The sequence below is a fragment of the Psammomys obesus genome, unplaced genomic scaffold (genome assembly GCF_907164565.1).
Source record: "Psammomys obesus unplaced genomic scaffold, mPsaObe1.curated_primary_1811, whole genome shotgun sequence".
In the NCBI taxonomy this organism is placed as follows: Eukaryota; Metazoa; Chordata; class Mammalia; order Rodentia; family Muridae; genus Psammomys; species Psammomys obesus.
This window is the reverse complement of record NW_026592510.1, coordinates 5,310,211-5,334,454: the sequence shown is the minus strand read 5'-3', so window position 1 is coordinate 5,334,454 and position 24,244 is coordinate 5,310,211. Positions and strand designations below refer to the sequence as shown.

The window sequence follows — 24,244 nt, the reverse complement described above, 5'->3', positions numbered from 1 at the left end:
ACATACATACATACATACATACATACATACATACATACATACATACAGGCAAAACACCCAAGACACAAAATAATAATAGTTAAATTAAATTAAAAATGAATTAAAGATCTTTTAGGCCTGGGCTTGGGGGAGGGCATAGAAGACAATTTCCTAAATTCTCTTGTATGTGTAATTAATCTTCATTGTTACTACCCTTAAATGTTTGGTTCCTTGAAGGAGCCAGAAGGAAGGAAGAGAGAGAGAGAAGGCTCTAGATTTTTTAACTCTCCTGAAGTCTTCAGTTGGTGGGGGTTCCAGCAGTGGTCAGGTGAGCTTCCTCTCTGTCTACACGTGTGATCAGAAGCAGCAGTTAGTGACCACACAGATGGCTAATACTGGAACACGTGGCCTTTGTTACTAACCTTGGCTTCTGTAAGTTGATCGCAGGCCTGTGTAGAAGTTTATCAGTGACTGTATTATGGGCTTGGAGGAGCAATCTCTGTTGCATAAGAGGTAAAATCAGGGTTGTGGAAATGGCTCAGTTGTTGAAATACTAGGTATGCTGTATATGCATGAGTATCTAAGTTCAAAGCCCTAGAACCTATACACAAGCCAGATGGCTTGGCATGTTTCTGTACTGACAGTGATCAGGAGGGAGGCAGAGAGGCCTGGATCCTGGGGACTTGCTGGCCAGCTAGCTTAACCAAAAAAAAACAAAAAACAAAAAAAAAAAAAACACCCAGCTCTAGCTTCAGTGAGAGACCCTGTCTCAAAAACAAGTTGCAAAGTCATAGAGCAACACCTGTAGTCTGTTCTTAGCTTCTCTGTATCACATATACATTCAACATACACACGCACACACATGCAAGCTTAAATTAACCTCCATTAACCATCAAAGCTTACTCACGGAACTGTCAGCATTTTCCTAGACTCCCAGACCAGAATGGGCACATGGGAAAAGTTCTGGGAGTGCAGTTGGTGAATGTTGTTTGATTTCTGATGCTTTTCTGTCCTTTTCTTTAGCTGGTTTTATGTCTTTGGTTTTTTTGTTTTGTTTTGTTTCTGTTTTGTGAGCGGCGTCTATTCTTTTTCTTCTTATAACAAACTTTTGTAGCATTTGTATGTTTATTATGTTGATAACTTATTATAAAATTCACTCTTTCAGCTTATCTAGATTTATTTTGTAGGAAATATTTTATGCTCTTACAGGCAACCTCAGTTAAACCTCAGTGAGCCATACAGACAAAGAGATATCAAAGTTGGAGAGAAGGTTCACTAACTGCCGCATGGAAGGTGTAGTTATGACAGAGGGCTCTCAGATTGTGCAGGTTTACAAAGTATTGCCTCTGTGCTTTTGTCTGTCTGTAGGCAAGCTTGCCCATTTCTCTTTGGAAAGAGCCGTTGGTTTTCTTGCTTTTCTCACATCTTGCCTTTCTGTTGTGTCAGACTTAAAAGCTGAGCCAAATGTGGTGGTGACAGTGTTGAGGGACAGTGAGGGAAGTGGTGTTTCCCTCAGTAATCAAGTTCTTTGAGACTATTAACACCCCCTCCCCCCCACCCACACACACTGCTTTCAAATGTGCTTTATCCTTTAAAGGGCTTCTTTCTTTGCTAGTCTTCTGTGGCTCACATGCTAGCTAAAAGCTTGTGTTAAAAGGGGCACACAGTATGATGCTAATAACCCTAGTTTAAAACACACTGTAGGAAATAGTCTTTAAAAAGAATTATGAGCCTGGCACATGCCTTTAAATCCCAGCACTCTGGAGACAGAGGCAGGCAGATCTCCAAATTCCAGGCCAGCCTGGTCTACAGAAAGAGTTCCAGGACAGCCAGGACTACACAGAGAAACCCTGTTTCAAAAAAAACAAAAAACAGTGAATGAATGAATGAATAAAATTAAAATAAAAAAAAGTAAAGGAATTAGGAGTTCTTGGTTGCAAATGACAGAAAATGTCTTTAACTTAATCAGAAAGGAATGATGCTTCTTAGAATGTTTTCATCTTGGAAAGCAGACTAGGAGGTTATAAGGCTACAGTCTGCCTAGGACATTGCTGTTAGACACTTACTATGCATTCTCCTGCCTCCCTATCTACATCCTGGTGGCTGGCTGTAGGATTCAGTATCTAACAAAGAGGAAAAGATAGGAAAGAAATACGATCTCCTTTAAGGTTTGTTAATTGGTCGGCATAAGGATGGCAAAATTTCCCTATTAAATTCTTAAACTTTTCTTTTTCCAGATCTTTGTAACTGTGTTTACATATAAAAAGCTTTGGGTTTTTGTTTTGTTTTGTTTTATACTCTTGGACTTTCCAGCTTCCAGAGCATTAGGCAGTTAATTTCTATTGTTTGTAAGCCTAGTTGGGCATGGCGTGCACACTTATTTATGAGTGTTTCAACTTATTTTTCTTTTAGGTTGTTTTTGCCCTTGATGATTTCTATGAGGAAACTGCTTTGATTCCTTTTGTACACACAGCTTTGTAATGCCTTTCCCTTCTATGCCATTAGATTCAGCATTGATTACAGAAATTGATGGGTTATCTTTTGTTTGGAATTATTGATTGCTAACTCAGCTTTACAAGTGTATATAATTACATATATAATTAGTATATAAAATAAATAATTGTATGTATTTTCTTTTGCTAGCTGTTGGCTAAATAATCTTCAGGAAGTAGACTTGCTTAAGTTATCAGGTAGAAAACATTTTAATTCAGAGGAATTGTTAATATATTTACAACTGCTGCCTTAGGCATTTTTCTCTTGGACAGAAAATGGAGAAGTGAAAAAGGTTTAGGGGTCCCTGCCTTTTTCCTGTTTCCAACATTGTATAACAGTCAAGCTTATGGAATTCTAGTTTCTTTTTTTTTTTTCTTATTGCCCCACTTTCAACCTTTAGTTGATACTGATTTTGTGTTCCTGCCTATATATATATCACTTTGCTGCTATCCTGAATTCATCTATGAGCACTCCCTCTTCCGTTTTGACTACAATGTATGTATGTCTTAAAACTGAGCTGTGTGACGTCAGTCAGTTTTTTTGTCCCGAAGAATTTGTTCATTGCAAAAGGGAATCCTAGAGAGGCCTACCAAAATTCATAGCTCTGTTACTATGATTGCTGTTGCTGTTGTGGGCAGCGTCTCGCTCTAATTCCTGCTGACTTCAGACTCAGTCTGTAAACCTGGCTGTCTTTTATGTGTTGAGTTTACAAGTGTGTCACAGTAACAAACATGCACCTTGCCACTCAGTGGGTAGCTTTCTTTTTCTTTATTGAGTCATGAAAGTATGACTTGACTTAATCTTTTGTTTTTTAAAAAATAATAACATTTTTCTTTCTGTCTTAAAAAAAATTAGGATAGTTTATATTTACCCATGGGATTTACAGTTAAATCCTCTTTGTAGTCCTTTTCTGTTAGATTGCATTGTAGATTCATAGGCTGTTGAAGTAAAGCACTTGAAATGCTTTACAGATCGGCATCACATCTCACTATGCCAGTATTTCCTTCCTTGTCTGACGTGAGCTCTAAAATTACACGAACACTTTCTCCCAGTTTCCTGACATTTCTAGAGTTGTAGTTTCCTTAAATTTTTTTTTTATAAAAGAACTAGCCAAGATTTTTTTTAAAAACAAAAACTGCAGTAGTTCAAAGGTGTAAAGTCTTTTAATATTTTGCTGCAGTTTTCTTCTATTTTTGTAATGTATTCCAAAGAAATCCCCACTTCTTTTATCTGACTATGATGCAAATATGTTGCATCATACTGTTTTTCTTTTTTAAATTGAAAATAGATTTTTTTCATACAATATATTCTGATTATGGTTTTCTCCTTACCAACTCCTCCCAGTTTCCTCCACCTCCCCTCCCATTCAAATTTACACCCTTTCTCTCTTATAGAAAACAAGAAGGCATCCAAAAATTAATAGAGTAAAATAAAATAAGATAAAATAAAAACAAACCAGAATAAGACAAAACAAAAGGAGGAGGAAGAGAAGAACACAGAGGATGAGGAGGAGAGCCAAAGAAAGACACAGAAACACACATGTTTGCACACACAGAAGTCCCATAAAAACACAAAACTGGAAACCATAATATATCTGCAAAAGATCTATGTTCTTGATTTTAATTTATTCACAGACCTGTCCCCAGTTCTATAAATCACTCCGTAGTTGAGCACATTTGATGCTCATCAGTTTCTCCCTCTCCTGGACCCTCCGGATCTACCCAGCTGTGAACTAATTGCCTTCCTGTGTCCAACCTGCCTGAGATGCCCTGTTACCATCCTTCTTGGGATTCTTATCCTAGAACCTATCATCTCCCTTCATGATTTTCTGCTCTCAACATCTTTTACAACTTACTGAGATAGTGTATAGAAAACAAATGACTTGTTTAACCAACGCCTTTATTACGTACTCACCCTTGATTTATAGTCTGTCCTGGTATAGCATTCTAAACTGGAAGTAATTTTTTCTGAAAATCAGACTTTGTATAGTTGTTTTTAACAAGCTAGTGTTGCTAATGGCAGTGTCTTTGTCTTTTTGTTTTTATGCCATCTTTTTTTCAAGCTGACTTTAGGATATCTTTGACATTGAGAAATAATAAAAATATGTATGGTTCTATTTGAGCCTTTTCTTTTTTAAGTCAATTTTATCAGTTATTTATTCCTTCATCAAGTTGGGCCTGAAGATGAAGTTAATTGGTAGCATGCTTTCCTGAGGCTCTTGGTTTCACCAGCACTGCATATGCCCAGCTTGGTGACACATACCTGTAACCCCAGTACTCCAGGGTTACGGGGAGGAGGACTAGTTTAGGTTTATCTACGGCCACATCGTGAATTCAGGACCAGCCTGGGCTACATGAATCTGTTTTGTTTTGTTTTTTCTTTCCCTTTGTCTCATAATTAATTCTTCAGCATTATACTGGCTGAGTCTTTCTGTTACAGGCCTGAAGATTAAGTAAATTTACATACATAGAGTGCTTAAAACAATACCTGGCATGTAAAAAGTGCTTCGGTGCCTGTAATTATTGTTTAGTGTCACAACTGACTTGAGGGAGTGGTCCTTGAGTTTAGATCTTTCACTTATTAACTGCACACCTTGAGCAAGTGTCATAATCTCTTTGAGACCTACTTCCCGTCTCTGTAAAATGGAAGTTCTGCCTCTGGTGTTTGTGAGGGACAAGAGAAAATACACATGCGAAAAAATGCATGATAAACTTTGTACAGAATTATATTGCTACTTGTACCTTTCAAATATATATTTTTTTTAATTAAGAAAACTAAATTTTAAGCTTTTTTAAAGTACATGATTGCTTACCATTTTCCATGGAAGTTAGTATGAGCTAGATGCACTTAGGAACTACAAAGATTGTCTTTTCAAGACATCATAATTTATTGGGCTGAAGACATAAGATATGAAAATAGTTTTTTATAAAGTTGGCTCTACTTCAGATTGTATAAATCTGTGTAATGTAATAATTACTAATGAATGAGGGGATATGTGTTTGGGTTATTAATTGTATTTGAGATTAGGGTAAGTAAATCTGTTTTAGTCCTGCGCAGTATTAATGTAATATGAAATGTTAGCTCGTTTTTGTTAATGGTGGCTTTTTGTTTGTTTGTTTTGTTCTAAGGTTTTTGGATTCAAAGCATAAAAACCATTACAAGATATACAATCTGTAAGTATGTTTTCATATTTGTCTCTTTGTTAAAATAACTAAGTAAAAGTTATTTCCTTGCTGGAGATAAAAATATATTTTAATAGAACTGGATTCCTCAAAACAGTTGAAGGCTGGTAGAGAGGGTTGCTGGATCTAGAAAATGTGGTGATGAGGTACAATAGTGTTGGCACAGATTCCTGTTATTTGATCTGCTTTAAAAGACTTGGCATCTAGCCCATCCTCGAGCCCATAATCATGTGATAATTTGAAATGTAATCCACAGCAGAGCTGCTGTTAGTGTTAATGATGGCTTCTATGGAGGCAGACTCCAGGGTGGAGAGACTTGTTTCCTCTGTGCTTGTTGCTCAATTCACTGAAGCAGCTATTTGAATATTCTCTGTGTGTAATAAATAAGTTACCCAGCATTGCTTAATTATCTAGTGTAGGATTTTGCGGATTGTCCACTAGAGCTTGTTGGCCTATTTTTAAGCCTTTGTTTTCTTTTGACTTTTGGGGTAGAGCTGTAAAAAAGAGAAAGAGAGGAAAAATTCATTAAGTATTTTTTTGTCTTTGAAGATCATTTTTATTTTCTTCAAATACTGAGCATTTTTAATTTTAAAAGGTATATAAATCATCACTATTTTTCTGCTATGTCCTTTAGTTTCCTGCATCTATGATTTGTACAGCAGGACAATTTTATACGTTAAATACCAATGAGCAATTACCATTATCCGTAGACTTTATCAAATATAAGCTAGTATTCTCTCTTCTGCTTCCAGTGGGCATTTGAAATTTTACCTAGAAGGATGGAAGATGTTCTGTGCCTTGTTAGAGTAGTAGATGCTGCTTTTTTCCCTTCAATCTTTAATGATATTTCTGTTTTGATAAGCCTTAGAAGTATTCATGTGTAGTAGTTACCAATATTGTTTCTCTTAGTTTTTCTGACTTCAAATTCAGAAAGGTGCAGCTGTTTAGTTAGGGCCATTTCTTTAGTCATGAGAAATCATGACGATACTGTGCTCATAAGGATAATTCCAGTCCGCAGGTAGCGTATAGTTTAATGTGAAAGTTATGCCAAGTTTTATAGGCATGAACAGTGACAGAACAGTAGACATAGTAGCTGGGTCCCATAGGAAGGTTTTATAAATGTGTGAGCTGTGGTTAACTTCTGATAGCCTTCTTTCTTCTGTCCCTGCCTCTTATATACCTGTGAGACTAACAGGAGTTTCTGTTTTATTTCTTTTAATTTTAGGATTGCAATTATATATGATATATCTTTCTTTGCAAACATATAAATTTGAAGATTTTGAAATATTTTCATGGCTTTTCTACTAATCAAAATCAATAGGGGTTATCTGTTAGGCTGGGGAGAATGGACCATGGCAAGTCAGGAGGTTGGTAGCATAATAGCATTTGAAATATGACAGATAAGTCATTTTGGGCAGGTGGTGGTGTGGGCCGCTTAGGTGGGGTTATAATAATAAACAGTGCATAGGAGAACTACAAAACTGTGTTTTGAACAGCTGCATTCAGAAGTTGACTGAAAAAAAAAGATAAGAACTGTTGAAAGCTGGAATTCATTAAATGAATCATTTTGGACTCACACTGTCAGGATTTTTAGATTTAGCAAGTCCCAATAGGGAAGTAGAAAGACATTAGAAGAGACATTCTGCCTGTGTTGAAATTTTATGCCTGTTTAACATATCCAAAGAACAGGGAGGAAATTCTTTTCATTCCTGTGTATAGTGGCTTCCTGCTTCTAGAATTTAGGGATTAGGCTTATGCTATCTCCTTTGTTCTATTTTAGTATTGTTAAAGGTGGCATTGGGTCATAGCCTAGGAACATGACTCCATGTTTCTAGCATTTGATTGCCAATATAATGAACTATTAGTTGAGAATAACCTTTAGTGCATACTAACTTACTCCTTGTCACCTGGAACGCAGGCTTTCAGAATGGTGAAGGACCTGAAAGATCATTTAGTAGTGCCTTCTCATCTTACAGATAGGAAATCAGATCTAGGGGAGCTGAATGAGGTGGCCGAGGACACATAGGTATGGGAACAGATAACCCACCATTTATGCCAGCAGGCCTGTTTGTTTGTTTGTTTGTTTGTTCATTCATTGTTTTAAATTCTCCAGGTTTTATTCATTTCAAAAGTTTCAACACCTACAAAGTTTAGTGTTTTAATCTTGGGAACTCCCCTTCCACTGCCTACTATGTATCTGGTTTTAGGAAGCTGAGATTAGCAACATCAGGTGTTTTTGTTTTATTTCTTTCTGTCTTTGGATAGGAATTATATGTAGTATGTATTTTTTTTTTCTTAGAAAATGTGGACACTTGAAGACCTTACAGTAGTTTTCATTGGACATACCCATAAGTAGTTTGTGAAGCCATTTATGGCAGCAGTGTTGTGCTTGGATGAAGAACTAACATAAGCTTTCTGATAATCACTAGTTTATAAGTTTTCTTGGGCATTCTCTGTTTTGAGAAAGGGCAACACTAGTTTGTATCAGTTTTATATGAGATTTTTCAGTTTTTGTTTCTCCATGTTCAGAGACTACAAAATTTTATATTTTATTTTAGTGACTATTTGACATACGTGACAAACTGTGTTGTTTAAGTGTGTTATTTTTATCTGTTCAGATTTCCTTTGTAAAACAGAGATTGTAAAGAAGAGCGCTTCCTCCCCATGCCGTTCTGTGGCAAGTCCCAGTTTTCCGCACAATTCTCTTACTAGTTTTAATCCCTCTTGACTTTCTGTTAGCACTTTGGGAAACCTCTCTTTCATTTTTCTTTTCATATAAGCCAATTTAAAATATGGACAAAAATGTCATTTGAGTTTTAATTATAAAGAAAAATTTAAATCCCAATTGTTATTTGTTATCTTTCATTTTATTATGTTGAGTGACTTACTGCTAAGAAGCCATAAGAAATTTAAAAGCAACTCCCATGTGAATTTTGGATGTATAGCAGAGATTTTAAATAAGGTGGAGGTTTTCTTCTTTACCCTCCAACCCCTTCACTTGAGCGCTATTAACAGAAGCAGCCCCAGCATACCCGCACCCCCTGGAGTTCCCATACCTACCTGTAAAGAGCTGCTTTTTTTTCCTTTCCAAAATCAGGTGTTGGGTCTGTCTGCAGTGACAAACATTGCTCATGTTAGTGCTGGCTTTGAGTAAAATTTGTCACTGCTTTTACGTTTAAAACTTGAGTGTTTCTATAATATTGAATGAAACAATAATAGCTGATTTTGGTCACCAAGGAGACTAAGTTCAAGGCTCATGGTGTGACTGAGCAAGCTTCTAAAGGCCTTTTTAAATGTTAGCTTTCTCATATATACAGTGGGGATATATGTCACATGATTGTGATGATGAAAACAGAGGTTACTGTAACCTTACAGTATGTTGAGGGGTGTAGATCTTGTAGATATTTAGTTGTCATTATTTTTCTTTCCATATCCACACCTTAACTGAAAACAAAAATCATTTTCTGATGGTGATCTTAAGTAGAGCTCATTAAATCAAGCTTTTGAGAGTGTTCACTGTCTTTCTCCATGTAAGCTCTCCTCTTCTCTTCCCTCCCCCTCCTTTTTTCTTTGATGGAGTGTAGCCTGCTTCACCTGTGCTAGGCAAATGCTCTCCCTGACCCTACCTCATACCAGGCATTTTGAGGTCCTGAGAAAGTGAGACAACTGACTTGCAGGAAACTAACATTTGTATTCTGTTAAGTTGTCATGAGTCCAGTTTCTTATCTCATTTCCTGAGAGTCTCTATGAATCCTTGTCTATGCTCCATTATGGGTTCTTTGCATGTCTCAGAAGAACAGAGCCTGGCTGCCCTGCATGGAATTACAGCACTTGGGAGGTGGGGGGAGGAGGCAAGAGGAGTTCAAAGCTAGCCTTGGGTATATAAGATCCTGACGCAGAAAAACCCAGAAGGGAAGGGGGGAAAGAAATATGTGCTCTTTTGTATATGTCAATTCTCTTCTTCCTATCTCATTTTTATATTAGCACGCATGAGATTATTTAGCCAGAATGCATGTCATTATCTAATTTTCCTTAACAAAACAGTATATTAAATAATATAAAAGGAAAAGGCTTGGTGTGTGTGTATGTGTATGTGCGGACACCAATATAAAAGTTGATTTGCTTCAGGTCTGGCCAGTTAGAAATCCAGTGGGCTGTCATTCAGTCTTTGTGAATTTGGTTTTGAAAGTTTAAAGTTGAGGAGCTGTGCAGATTCCAGATGCATGGTGCAGGTCTGCAGCTGTTGGGAAGTCTTGGATCAGTGTTTGTGTTAACCAATAACCAGTGTGGTGGATTAGGTAGTACTGTAACCTGGCTTTCTGCTGCACTGATGTTGGTGAAGCAGCCTCAGGTTGGGTTCTGCTAGAGTTGAGATTATATAGTTATAACTTTGCAGATTTTGGATGTGTGCTAAAGACTAATGGAACTAACTTGATTTGTCTTAAAACACTAACTTTTATTTTCAGTGATTTCTTGTGGGGGGGCAGGGTCATGTTATGTAGTCCATGCTGGCCTAAGATTCACTGTATAGCAAAGGCTAATGTTTTGTTGGTTGGTTGTTTGGTTTTTATGTTTTTCAATACAGTGTTTCTTTGTGTAGCCTTGGCTGTCCTGGACTTGCTTTGTTAATCAGGCTGGCCTGGAACTCACAGGGATCCTCCTGTTTGTGCCTCCCTGAGTGCTGGGATTGAAGGTGTGTGCCACTGAGCCTGGCTACTTTAGTAATTCTTGAATGTTTGAGTTTGCTAGTAGTTGGAGTCGTCAGGCTTCTGCTGACCACAGTAATGTGTAGGATACCCCCTTGAGCCCATTGATGTTTGTTTCATAGCCTGTTAATTTTGAATAAGCCAGTTGCATAATAGCAGCAATTAGTGTTATTGAAAAGATAATATGTATGTCTTATAATGCTGTCAGCATTATACTATTCTGATTTGTTGAATTTTATTTAGTTATTCTTTTGTGAGCTGATACTAAAATTTGTACTCTTTGAGAGAACATTGAAAACATTGACATTTGTATATAAAGGGATAAAGGTCTGGTTTAAATTTTTAGTAAACATTGTGTTAAGTAAATTAGTATCATTCAGTTGCCTTTTACATTTTCTTTGTTGTTATGTTTTCACATGTTTTTAACATGTACATTTTAAATAATGGTTTAAGATTGTATGTGATTACCTGTCAGGTAAAGATAGTATTGAAAGTAGCTAGTCACAGGTATTTGTGAAATAAAAAATACATCCTAAAGGCATGTACAACATTAAAGAAATCTACAGGGTCAGAGCAATTGAATTTGCAGTGTGGCATGTTGGTATCACAAATTGTGTGAACAAATATATGTACACTAATCGCATGCATGCATTGATCTTTTATTAAGCTTTGATTTCCTTAATTATAAAATAAGAGTGATAATAGTGCCTACTTCAGGATTCTTGAAATTAACCGAAATAGTGAAACACTATAAAAACACTTAGCACGTGGTGTAGCGTGAATAGATGTTGGTAATATTAATGCTCTTTCTTCCAAGTGTGGAAGGTAACTTTATGCCACATTTAAACTTTCTTGTAGATGTGCTGAAAGACATTATGACACCGCCAAATTTAACTGCAGAGGTATGTATAAATACAACCATAGTATATTGTGTAACATAAGACCAATAGTCTTTTACTGCTTAGTGATAATTATCTAGATTATTGACGTAAAAATCTTAAGAATAGCCTTTGCCAGTTTTGAGAAGTCAATTTAATTTCACAGTTGTTCTTTAGGTCAATTAGACCTATCAATTGTCAGGAAAACTAAATTGCAGAGTAGATTGAGACACTAGACTCAACTAGGATAGGAAGGGCTTATTGACTCTTGGGAGCAGGGTGACATTGGAAACAATTACAGGAAGAAAGCAGAACCATTTTAACTTTTCTGTATGGAAGAATGACATAAAGCTGGGAAAGGGTAGAGCAGCTGTGCTGGTTCTGCCCCAGAACCCACAGAGGCTGCGGTGGTATCCGAAGGTGAGTGTTCTGAGTGCTGGCTTTTCGTGCAGCCACCTGAACGTCAGCCTTCTGAGAACTGTGAGCACTGAGGACTAAGTGAGAGCAGTGCTTTGGGAGTGTGTCCTTTGTGGGATAGACAGATAGGCAACTGCTCACTAGGAAGCATGCTACAGGTGAAGCTCACTTAGGTTTAAATGTACATTTTAACAGACCCTTGAATGTTTTTGTGTTTGCCTCTGGGGAAATGAGGTTGGGAGCACAGTTAGGCAGATGATTAAGTGAAAGCCGGCCTGCAGGCTCTCTGTAATGGCAGTTTGCCACCGTTCACCAGTGTTCCTGTTGCAAAAAGGATCACATGGATTGTTCTTGTACTATTTTATGATGACTTGGTTGAGGATATGTCATTGTTTTCACACATTAAATAATGTAGCGGATAATTAGAACAATAGTATCGTCAGGATTATTTTATTGTTTTAAGTTTTTAAGACAGTCTCCACCCCAGGGTTACTTTGAACTTCTGATCCTCACAAGTACTAGCTTTACAGACATGGATACATCCTGAGTGGTGCAGGGATAAACCAAGGCTTAGCGTCTGTTAAACAAGTGCTTTCTGAACTGAGTTACATCCCTAGAGTTAAGATTTAAGGATCTCAATAGGGTAGAATCAAGACAGATAGTAGTAAGCTAACCACCGCAGCAGAGCTGAAGCCCTGTTTCTACACAGTAACACCTTGACGGCAGGGAACAAAGACTAGATTCTTAATTAATGTGAAAAAAATTTGAAACTGAATTTGGTAAATTTTACCAAAAATTGTATGCTTTTAGTGAATAATTAATTTCAATCCATGTATATGCAATTATAATATTTGTGAGACCATTTTAAAAAATAAGTCACTGGGTAATTTTATTATGACATAGAAAAGTCTGTCTAGTCTATACTTGGCTCAGAGCACATTTTGTGGTGGTGTGGTGATGTCTCTTATTGCGCCTTCTGTTACAAGTTACTACTAGACAAGAGACCTGTACGACATCCATTTGGATTCAGTGTACTGATGTGCTGTGGCGTGTTCTCTTCATGCAGCAGATTCTTCCTGCATGGAGTGAGGGCCACAATGCTTGTTTCCTTGTCTAATGAATACATTAAAGAATTAGTTAAACTTTTTCTTAAAAGTTAGGTTAATAAGCAATAAATTAAATTTCCCTGAAAGTTAAGCTTTTTAAAGCACCAATAAGTTTATATGTAACAACGTTAAAGTTATCCTATTTTTAAATTAAAAATTTAGAAGATCTTTTTTTCTTACACTGAGGTTATCTTTTTGTAACAGTTGCACAGTACCCTTTTGAAGATCATAACCCACCACAGCTAGAACTTATCAAACCCTTTTGTGAAGACCTTGACCAATGGCTAAGTGAAGATGACAATCATGTTGCAGCAATTCACTGTAAAGCTGGAAAGGGACGGACTGGTGTAATGATTTGTGCATATTTATTGCATCGGGGCAAATTTTTAAAGGCACAAGAGGCCCTAGATTTTTATGGGGAAGTAAGGACCAGAGACAAAAAGGTAAGCTGATTATTTATTTTCCTTTTCTTCTTTGTGGACCCAAGAACTTATTTGGAAATGAGTTTTCTCCCTCCTGCTTTATTAAGGTGTAACTGCCAAATAAAAGCCTGATCTACCTAAAGTGCATGTGTGATGCTTTGAGAAATGTTATATTGTTATTACCACAGTCATATCCACTTAATAGACTCTTCACCCCTGTCATTTCTGTCCTCTTCCTAAACTGTACAGAGAACACGGGAAATTCTTGCTGCTATGCTGTGCAATCTAGGTGTCTAGCTGGTGTCTAGCTTTTATTTTTCTTGTCTAACAGAAATTTTTTTTATCTCTCCATTTAAAAGATAAGCTATAATATCTATTTTTAAATTATTTTTCTTTGTTTTGTTGAGATAGGATCACCCCATATGTTGGGGCTGGCCTTTTAAAGTGCTACAATTGCAGAACTGCCCAACACTTCCAAAGTTTGTAATTAATTCAGTTAATTTTTCTCTTTATGTTGCTGTTTGCTTAGTAATACTAGCAAACTTAACCATTAGCTATACTGGAAATCTTTATAAGATTTAATTAAATAAAAACACATGTTAATAAATTGTAATGATATTTCAGAGGCATACGTGAAAACAAAATGTATTTAGGTGACAACTTGAATGCCACTACCTAGTAAAGCATGGTATTTAATTAGATAGTAAAATAAAAACATTTTCTGATATGAGTATTCATCAATATAGTTAACTTTTCAAAGAATCATTGGTTATTCAGAAAACTAAAGACTTGAAATGAGTGAAATGTTTTGTCTGCATTGTAATTGAAAGCAAACGCAAATTCTTGTAATGCTTTTTCAGAGGACCCATTTTTTTGGATAGTAAGTTGAAAAAAGTTTAATAATACAATGAATGTGAATGTGGCCCAACATAAGATCATAAACTTACTTAAACGTTGAGTTGTTTTGCAGTCTTTTTATAATTCAGTTGTATGATTCTAGGGTCCTAGAGCGTGGACTTTGTAAGTGACAACATTTTGCAATATCAAAAGATTGAACATGGCTGCTCCAGGGAGTAATACAGTTTTGAAAATTGATTCTAGTATTAGATTTGTCCTTTTGCCCCACCTCTGCTCCCTCTCCTCTTCTCTACTTCCCTTTCTTTTGTCCCTTCCCCTCCCATCTTCATCCTCTTGTACTCCATTCTTCTTCTTTTTTTTTTTTTTAAGTCCTAATTTTGCCTAGCTCAGCTTGGACCATAAATAGAGGTGACCACCATTCCCATCATATTAAGTTCTGTGTTTGTAGTGGTCCTGGGTCCTGTACTTCTCTTTCATCTTCCATTTTCAGACCCTCTCTTTGTAACTCTTTTGAGTTTGTCTAGATGTCAAAGGAATGTTAACTGATGTGAGTTCATAAAATCACATTTTTAATACAGTGAAAGAAAGTCATGAGTCTGATAGTGTAAATGTTCTGTCATTTAACGTGTGCATGGTATGTACATAATTTAAATTTTTTGTTTATCGCTTCTATTTGCGCTCCAACTTAAAAACAGAATGCAAAGAAACTTTATAAAATTTCTCATTCTCCCCACCCCATTTTAAAAAATCAGTATTCGCTGAGTGCTGTGGTTCATGCCTGTAAGCCCAGCACTCAGAGAGGCTGAGGCAGGCAGATCTCTGAGATTGAGGCTAGCCTGGTCTACAAAGTGAGCCCAGGACAGCCAAGGCTACCGAGAAACCCTGTCTCGGTTGGGAAGGGGGGAGACCAAACCCCCAAATGAATGAATGATCCTTTCTTTATTTGAGTGAATCAGTGTCCATTGCTTGAGAGCAGCAAGTATGTAAGTGGTGTCTTCTGCTCAGTAGTGAAATTTATGAGAGGGCTGCTGTTATACAACTTTAAAAAGTCGAAATTTTGCGTCGTTTGACTCTATATTATATGTCTATATTATATATTCTTGTTATCCAGTGTTATTCTTACTCTAGTTTTGGTGAAAATAAATTATGAAAACTCTTCTTATCTCACTCATGAAAGAAATAAGGAACATACACTTTTTTTTTTTTTTTTTACCAATTAAAGTAGGCTGTGTCAGATTAAAATCTCCAAGACTAGATAAATTCATGTATTAGATTCTTTGCCTTCAAGCTGTGTGGCAGGAAAAGATTATGGTCCATTTTAGTTTTTACATTCAAGTGTTAAGCTGTTTGACAGAGTTAGTGTTTTATCTAGTAGTGAACAGGTTATTAGCGGACCTGTGTGCAGTAAAGAGCTTCATAGTTCCTCCTGTCTCTTCACAGAGCCTGTTGAGAATCTCTTGATTGGAAAGTCTCGATTGGCTCTCGTGAATTTGGTCTTACACAGCAGTGGGTTTTTCATGGCAAATCTTGCACAGGCTATGATTTAAAACTTGTGCATCGGTAGGAGAACGTTTCACAGCAGTAGATGAGGCTCCTTTAGGATTACTGTGGTCTTGCTACGCAGTGCAGCAGGGAGTGGCCATGGCAGAGACATCATCTGCCTTCACTAGTGCAGGCAAAACAGAGGTGCTATGGGTAAAGCATGCCTACAGGGTATGGAGGTTTCTTCAAGAGGGTTTTTTTCTTAGCCATTTTTAACTTTTTTCCATTGAGATTTTTCAATACAATTTTTTGAGACTATAATAAAATCACATCGTGAGTGTGTGTGTATATATATATAGGCCTGTGGATATATGTTTTCAGGGCTTACCCTTTGGTGTTGGATAATCAGTTGGTATGCTCCTCCCTCTCAGCATTCCATACGTAGTTGCCAGTAGATTTAGGGTTGAGGCCTGGTGAGCTTTCTGCCTTCCACAATAGCATGCCTATTGTCACCCTTGCTCAGCTCATGAAGACTATCTCACAGCAAATTTCCTCTTACAATTCTTTTAACCCTTCTACAATGATCCCTGAGCCACAGGTGCAAGAGTTGTGCTGTAGATGTCTCAGTTGGGACTGGGGTCCACAGCTCTGCGTTTTGATCTATTGTGGTTTTCTGGAATGGTCTCCTACTGCAAAGTTTCCTTAATGAGGGGTGAGGATTACACTTATCTGTTGATATAAAGATAAATATTTAGAATCTAGTTATGGATTATGCTGATTTAGTAAATTAGTTGTAGGTTCTTTTCCAAAATCCATGGCATCCCTAGCCCTAGATAGTTGGCTTGGTTTCTAGTACCAGGTATAGTTTCTCTTTCTTTAAGGGGATTTAAAATTTTTATTTACTGTGGCTAAAGAGATGGCTCAGTGGTTATGAGCACTGAATGCTCTTCCAGAGGACCCAAGTTCAGTTCCCAGTACCCCCATGGCAGCTCACAATTGTCTGCAACTCCAAGATCTGACACTCTCACATACATACATACATACATACATACATACATACATACATACATACATACATACATAACAGACATACTTGCAGGCCAAACACCAAGGCACACAAAATTTAAAAAAAAAAAAAAAAAAGGAGCCGGGCATGGTGGCACACACCTACAAGCCAGTCCAGGATAGCCAATGCTACACACTGTTGTTGTAGTTTTTAAAAACTCTTATTTGCATTTCTTAGATATATCTCTTTCTCTCTACTCCACCCCAATCCCTTCCAACATCCTAATACCTGGTAGGAGAGAGAAAGGGTTAGTGTAAGAGGGGGTGCAGTTCCCTTAGCTGCTTCCTGCTGGTCAGGGACGTTGTGAGACAAGTAGCTGGAATTGTCTCACAACATCAACTCACTGCATCAACAGCAGCCGGGAGCTGCAGGGAGGAAGCAGCAACAACCTTATTCTTTCTCAGAGCTCCTCCACACTCTCTGGGCTCTGGCATTTATTCTCTCTCCAGAGTCCTCAGATTTAAACTATCTGCAGCTGGCAAAGAGCCCCTCTCAGAGCCCAATTGAGACAAATAGTTTGCTGCTGTGGACAATCTGATTCAGTACCACAGCCCACACCTGGGATTAAAACAAAAACTTGTTCATATCCACAACACCACAGAGAAACCCTGTCTCAAAAAACAAACAAAAAATTATTAATGCATTTATTTTGGTGGTGGAACTTGGGAGATGGAAGGGGGCAGGGAAATATCAGCAGTTTGAAAACATTTTCAAAAAGGACCCAAAATTATTTGCCAGTTATTTATTCATTTGTTGTTTTTTTGGTTTTGTTTTGTTTTTTTTTATTGGTGTGCATGTATTTGATGGAAACTTGCACTAATTACACTAAAAATTCAAATGCTAACAAGTGGTCCTTCTGACACTTTTATGGCCTGCCTCATAGTTTTAGAGAACAATGTCATTTTTGGAGACATGGGTGAGATTATTTGACCAAGGTCTTGTGACTGTCTCAGCCATCTCTGCTGCACTGAGCCTCGGCTATTTGACTTTCTCCTTTTTTCACACAGTCTACTGTCATCTACACCCTCAGCTGTTAATTTACTGTTTGAGATGGTTACTCGCCTTCATCATGTGGCTACATGACCATTTTGTTTTGTTTTGTTCGTTTGGCTAGTTGAGTCAAGGATTTTCACTTGGCACAAATAATGGTTTTGAAATGGTCTGGGCTTCTCTAAGCTCTGCTGTCACTCATCCTTTATTCAGCTGTGTGTTGCAGATGGTAAGATGTTGGGATATCAAAACTGCTTGGGGTAGTCTGTCTCTTGTTGAAGGATAAGAGTAAAATTCAAGGGTACTTGAACTTTTCTGTGTGTGTCCAGTCCAGGGTAGGTGCAGGAGGCTCAGGTGAGACACAGGAAGCCCATGTCAGAAATTGAGGCCACACGTTAGTGTGCCATTGCAGAGACACTCTAGTCATTACAGCCTGTTTTCAACTAGATGGAAGGAGCGGGTGTTTGTGGAAATGACAAGAAGCCTTGGGCAGTGTTACAAAAGTAGGGCCCCAGTGAAAAGATAGCTAGGGAAGTATTTGTGAAATTTGAAGCCTCTAGTGTCATTTGGTAAAATGTGATAACCTGTGTACTCCATAGAACTGCTCTGGGGAGCACTCTTTTTTTTCTTGCCATTTCTCCCAAGTAGAGATACTAGACTAATGTAGATAGAACGTGCAGAACAGTACACACTGTAAGAGACATAGCTGGCACGTCTGATGTTTAGCTATTGCATTACACTGAGATCCCTTAAGTAAGTTAGCATCCGACAGCCGCATCAGTAGGATTTACTGTGTTGGTTGATGCATACTTAATCTACTCTGACAATGTTTTGGGTAAATTATGTACAGATCTAAAGGAGAGCCCTAACATGCTTCCTACCTTTATCCTTCTGATTATTTAAAAACAAGAAAGAATTTATGACTAGATGCTGTTGAGCAAGCGGTTTTTTTAATAAACGTGTGCATTTGCATTTTAAGGTACAATAACATAAGAAAGTCAGATACAGGCAAAAGCCTTAAGCTATCCCTGCCCCAGGGATGCTTCTTTATTGAGGATTTAAAGGGCCAGAAAAGTGAACTGTTGTGATCAGAATCATACAGTTCATAACAGCATTTACAGTACAAATCAGTCTCCTGCCATATTCTTGTATTTCTTTGTATATTACCAAGCTTACAAATTCTGACCTGTAAAAGATACTTTGAAACTGTTTGAGGATATTACCTCTTTTTAGGTTCTCCTGAAAGGTTTGATATTGCTGATGGTTTTTGAAAGGCTCCTCATTTTTATGCCTTTCTTTACAAATGATAATGTTTAATAACTGCCCCCCCCCCGAGTTTGGGGAAATAGAGCTCGATTTCTGGTCTTGTAAATATAATGCTGTGCATTTCCTTACAATTTTTGCAATTTAATTTTCTTAAAGCTTTCAAAAATGAAATCCTGGCATCTATTAGAAAAGATGGAACTGGAAGTCATTATTTTAAGTAAAACAAACCTGATCAGAAAAGCTTGTTTTCTCTCATGTGAAAAACCTAGATGGGAGGTGTGCGCGCCATCAAACTAGAAAGGAGACCTTTAGGGGAGGAAGGGATCTTAAGGGAAGGCGGTGTAGTGATGTAAATGCAGAAAAGGAGCTGTGTGGGCTCGGGAGGGAGGTGAGGCAGGAGGAAGTGCAGTGAAGCCTCTGTGTGGCAATCTCATGACCAAACACAAACCCTACAAAGCATCACTCATTTGTGTGATGGTCAGCGTGGTGGCGAAGTGATGGGTGTATTTTAGCTTGTCTTCATCACAGCAGCCTTAGCTGAGTATGGTAAAGCTGTTTTAATGCAACACTTCCTCCTGAGAAGTGTGTTATAATTAATACAATTGATTACTCAGTGATTTCATTCTTAAAACATGCGGCAGTATACACAGTGGAATTTTGCTTGAAAACGCCATAATAATACCTAACATTTTGTATGTTAGTTAAGAATCCCTCTCTAGTTACATGTTTGCCAACTTCTTGTCATTTGTGTTTATGGATTTGTACTTTGATTGTAATTGTAAGCTACTGGAGATGAATAATTCTTAAATCTGTTTTATAGTTGTGTATGGGATTAATTTTACTAGAATTGTCTGTATTGTTTTGCTTATATTCTTAATTTTAACTATGGAGGGACCATAAGAAGCCTATTATCCAGTCCATAGTAATGGCACAGTGTTACGCTTTGAAAGGTTTAAGCGGTTACTTAATTTGGAGCACATCTGCAAGGATTACACTGTCCTAAATCAGTTTCTCTTTGTCATGCTCAAAACCGTGCTCCCTAACTATGACTCTGTATTCTCCCTGCTATACTAAGTTCTACTAAATTTTTCATTCATTCATTCATTCATTCATTCATTCATTCATTCATTCATTCCTTTTTTTTTTTTTATTCCTAAAATAGAAACTAATGCCCAAAAAAGAAAAACAGCTGATTTGAATGTGTGAGTTTTCCAGTTTTAGGTCAGAGAAACCCAACTCAAAGCAAGGTTAAAGAGAAGGAGACATTTATTGCCTAGTGTAACCTAAATCCTAGTCTGGATCTAAATGCTCAACAGGTGTCAGGAATCTCTTCTTTCTACCCTCTTCCTTTTTCCTCTCTTGCCTATGTTTATTTCAGATAAGATCTTTGTAAGCTATGGTCCAAGTAGCTTCATGCTTGCATTCTGACTAACTGTGATGGGAAGAAAACACCAATTTTAGTGAAAGTTCCCGACATAGGGTCTGATTTCCCTGGTTTAAAGCATGTTCCTCTTTTTGAACCAAAAGTTTTTGTTAGGGAGTGGAATCCTCTGCTGTGGTCATGTATCTGAATCGAAGAATAGGCCCATCACTTCCAAACCACAAAGAGAATGATAGTTTCTGAAAGAAAAATGCAGGTAATGAAAGAGTGATGGCTAGAAATGATCTGCTTCACCTTTGCTGCAGATTCTGTAGATCAAGTGTTAGTTATACATCATAGAACTGAAACATTATATAATCTAAACCTCAGAGATTCTTCAAAGATGGGAAGCACTGAAATAAGAGAAGTTATGACTTCATTCAAATCACAAAGCATTCCTGTCTTCAGATCCCCTGAGTCAGATTCATTTAGGTCTACATAATGGATTCGAGCAAGATAGCAGATGGAGTCAGACTTTTTTCTTACTAGAGGGAACAAGGCTGGCCATGGTACCCTTGGGTAATCCCAGCACTTGGAAGGAAGATACAGGAGCATCAGGAGTTCAAAGCTATCTTCAGATACTGTAGCATGAAGAAGCCAGCCCTCCCCCAGAGGGAAAATTGAGGTTATCATGGTTGGCTTATGGTGTTACAAAGGCCTGTAATCTCAGCTATTTGGGAGTTGAAGCAATAGGATAACCACTTTGAGGCCAGCCTGGGATACATAATAAGACCCTGTCTTAAAAAGAAAATATGTGATAATATATACCTTTAGTGTTGTGGGAATAATAGAAATATATTTTTAAGGTTGGAAAGTAGCTACAGTAACTACTGTTGGTCTTGTCATAGTAATAATAGCCAAACTATAAGAGCCACGCTCTTTTCTTTATTGAATTCCTGCCTTATGCTTTATTGTGATCACTGAGAAATGTAGATCTCCCTCTTCAAGCGAATATTTTTAGGTTGAAACATTTATATTATTTACAAGCATAGACATGAAAAATGTTTACCAGATCACTAGGAAAGTTTCCTCAATTAGAAAATTTCTTTAAAAAAAATCTAATTTGTGAATTTACCTTATAGAGGATCATCTAGACTTTAAATGCATGGAAGATGGACATACATTACATATTGCGATATGCTAATCCAGTATAGTAGTCTTATGTCAGTATTAAAAGTCTAAAAGATGTGTCATCTATACTTACAGTCTGTTTTCCAAGAGTCAGCCAGGCGTAGGCTTGCACGCCTTTAATTGTTAGAATTTGGAAGATAGAGATAGGCAGATCTCCCTGAGTTCCAGGATAGCTACACAGAGAAACCCTATCTTGAAAAAACAAAAGAAATTAGTATTAAATACCGAGGCTTAAAAATGAAGAATTTAATGAAACATACATTAGGAAAATGTAAATTTCCAAAGCAAGTAACAGGTTTTTAGTATCTGAATAGCATTTTAATAAAAAGCATTAAGACTAATCAGAGATGTCATTTTACATTTAACATAAGAGACTGAGAGGACACTGAGCAGTTATGAACTTATATGCCAAAAGGAATCAAATTTGTTTAAGCAAAAGCTGGAAAAATAAAGAGATGGAAAACAGTGTTAGAAATCTTGAATATACTCTGAGGAGGCACAAAGTAAGATATGTACACAGTGAAAAAAATAATAAAATTAGCACATAAGTGCTACACAGTATCCCCTTATATAGATTAATAACTCATTAGACTAAGTCCAAATCCCCACAAGATTTGAAACTAGAAATGTATTACCTTGTTGTTGATGACTGCTGAGTAGAACTGCAGTTTAAAGTTTGAGTTCTTATGGACATTTAAAACCATTTTCTTAAATAATTTTGAGCCAGTTAAGAAAGATACATTCATATTAGATTATTAAGCATAGAAAATGAAGACAAAAATATAAATGAATGAAGTGAGGAAACAGTAAACTGTTTGGACTAGTAAATTGAACACTAACTAGAAAATCAGAGCTGGTGTTTTGAGTGGTGTTTAGGGTTAAATCTGAGTTTTGGTAACTGAATCAAAGATGAATAGTGTAACAAATATTTGTATTTATCCAGGCAGTTAAAATTCCAGCTGGTGTATGGAGCTCCAGCCTCACCTTGCTCCCCAGGCCTGTGCACAGTGCAGGCTTTGCTTTCACATCACCGCTGCCTGTCGGGTGTGGGGAGCACTCTTCACACAGCTGTAGTTGGACTCTGCACTGCTGACTTACATCCAGCTCTTTTCAGAAGGATTTGAGCATATGAATACTTGAGATAATTGGCATCCTACCCATCACGTGAGAAAACTATAATATAGAGAACTGTTTATTGAGGTACACAGATAAGAAATGTGTACCGAAAGGTAGAGATGAAGAGAAAAATACCATCTGAACCTCATCAGCTACTAGCTTGCCAACCCGGTTTTACCGACTTGCATTTAAGTTTCTTTTAATTAATTTGTTTAAAGATTTTACAATGGGGTGTTGTTATGTGTCCCAGGGATTAACTTTGACCCAGAATGCCTCGATTTGCCAAGAGCTAGGACCACAGGCATGTGCTACCACATGCTTTATACAGCTTATTTTTTTTTAATCTTTTGAGTAGAAGTAAATTAATATGGTTCAGAAATGTATGTTGTTAAAACAGTCCTCATCCATTTCCTGTCTGCTATTTCCCCTAATTTCCTTAACTATGCTATTTTACCTCCATAATTGTCAGTGACAGTTTTGCTCTAATAACATTTTACATTAAATTTATTAAACACTTTTTCAATTCAAGGAGACTCCTTAATGTTACTATTTTGTAACAATTCTTTAAATTAGTGTGGCTTTGCAACTTTTTTAAAAAGAAAATCAGCTGGCCAGTCCATGGTGCATGCCTTTAATTCCAGCACTTGGAAGACAGAGGCAGGCGGATCTCTGAGTTCAAGGTCAGCTTCAAGAGCAGATTCCAGGACAGCAGAGGCTACACACAGAGAAACCCGGTCAGGGGCGTGGGGGGGGGAAGAAAAAGAAAAATCGAGAGAAATAAAATTTTGCCTTTTCCAGCATTTGTACTACAATTGTTTCTTTCTATAACTGTTACTTAGTATTTGTTATTTTATTATTTAGTATTTATTATTTTATCCTTGCACGAATTCTATTAAGGTTCATGTTGTTGTGCTCATTTTCCTAAAGATGCAAATTGAAGTTTGTATTTTGATTATCAGAATTCAAATATAACCTTTGACTATTGAATATGAGATTTATCACTCAGCCAAAATCTTAAAATTGCTAATCATGATTTCAAGTGGTTTATATCTATCTTTCTATTTGTTTGTTTTGTTTTTGAGACAGGGTTTCTCTTTGTAGCCCTGCCTGGCCTGGAATTCACAGATTCCCCAGCTTCTCCTGACTAGTATTAAAGTCATGTCCCACCACTCCTGGCTATATGCATTTGATACACATATAAAGCAGAGAGCCAGACACACAGACAGGGAGAGGAAGGGAGCCAGCTAGAGACCATACTCCTCAACTTGCTGGCCATCCTGTGTCTTTTATACTGTTTAGCTTTTATACTTTCTGCTTTACCAGAAGAAGGGCATTTTTGTCTATAGAGTTCTTAGCACAATAGAGGTTTAGATGTCATCAGTAAATTAAAGAGCATTATAAATATTTTTTTCTTATGAACATAAAATACCATTTTCTGCAATTCTGTTTGTTAAGACTGGGCCTCACGTAGATTGGGCTGACCTTGCACTTTTGATCTTGGTTGTACCCAAGTACTAAGATACAGGTAGCTACTGCCATGCCAAAACTTCTGTTCATTTTTAACTGTTAGGCTTGTTATTTGCCTTATATTTCTAAGTTGCTTTTTCTCTAAGTTATGTTAGTCAGTACATTTTTTCACATGAGGGATTTTTTTCCTTGAGTTATTTTCCCATGTGCATTCATGTGTGCGTGTGTGTGTGTGTGTGTGTGTGTGTGTGTGTGTGTGTGTGTG

General features: G+C 37.2%; 1 protein-coding gene across 1 annotated transcript in view; it reads left to right on the top strand.

Annotated features, from left to right (window-relative positions):
• Pten (phosphatase and tensin homolog) overlaps positions 1 to 24,244 on the top strand; it is a gene marked incomplete at its 5' end in the record, with an annotated part of 67,289 nt that overhangs the window by 31,491 nt on the left and 11,554 nt on the right. Inside the window, 3 exons of the mRNA XM_055614166.1 lie at positions 5,601 to 5,645; positions 11,219 to 11,262; positions 12,966 to 13,204. Coding sequence (XP_055470141.1) covers positions 5,601 to 5,645; positions 11,219 to 11,262; positions 12,966 to 13,204 — 328 coding nt within the window. The remainder of the gene's footprint in view (positions 1 to 5,600; positions 5,646 to 11,218; positions 11,263 to 12,965; positions 13,205 to 24,244) is intronic.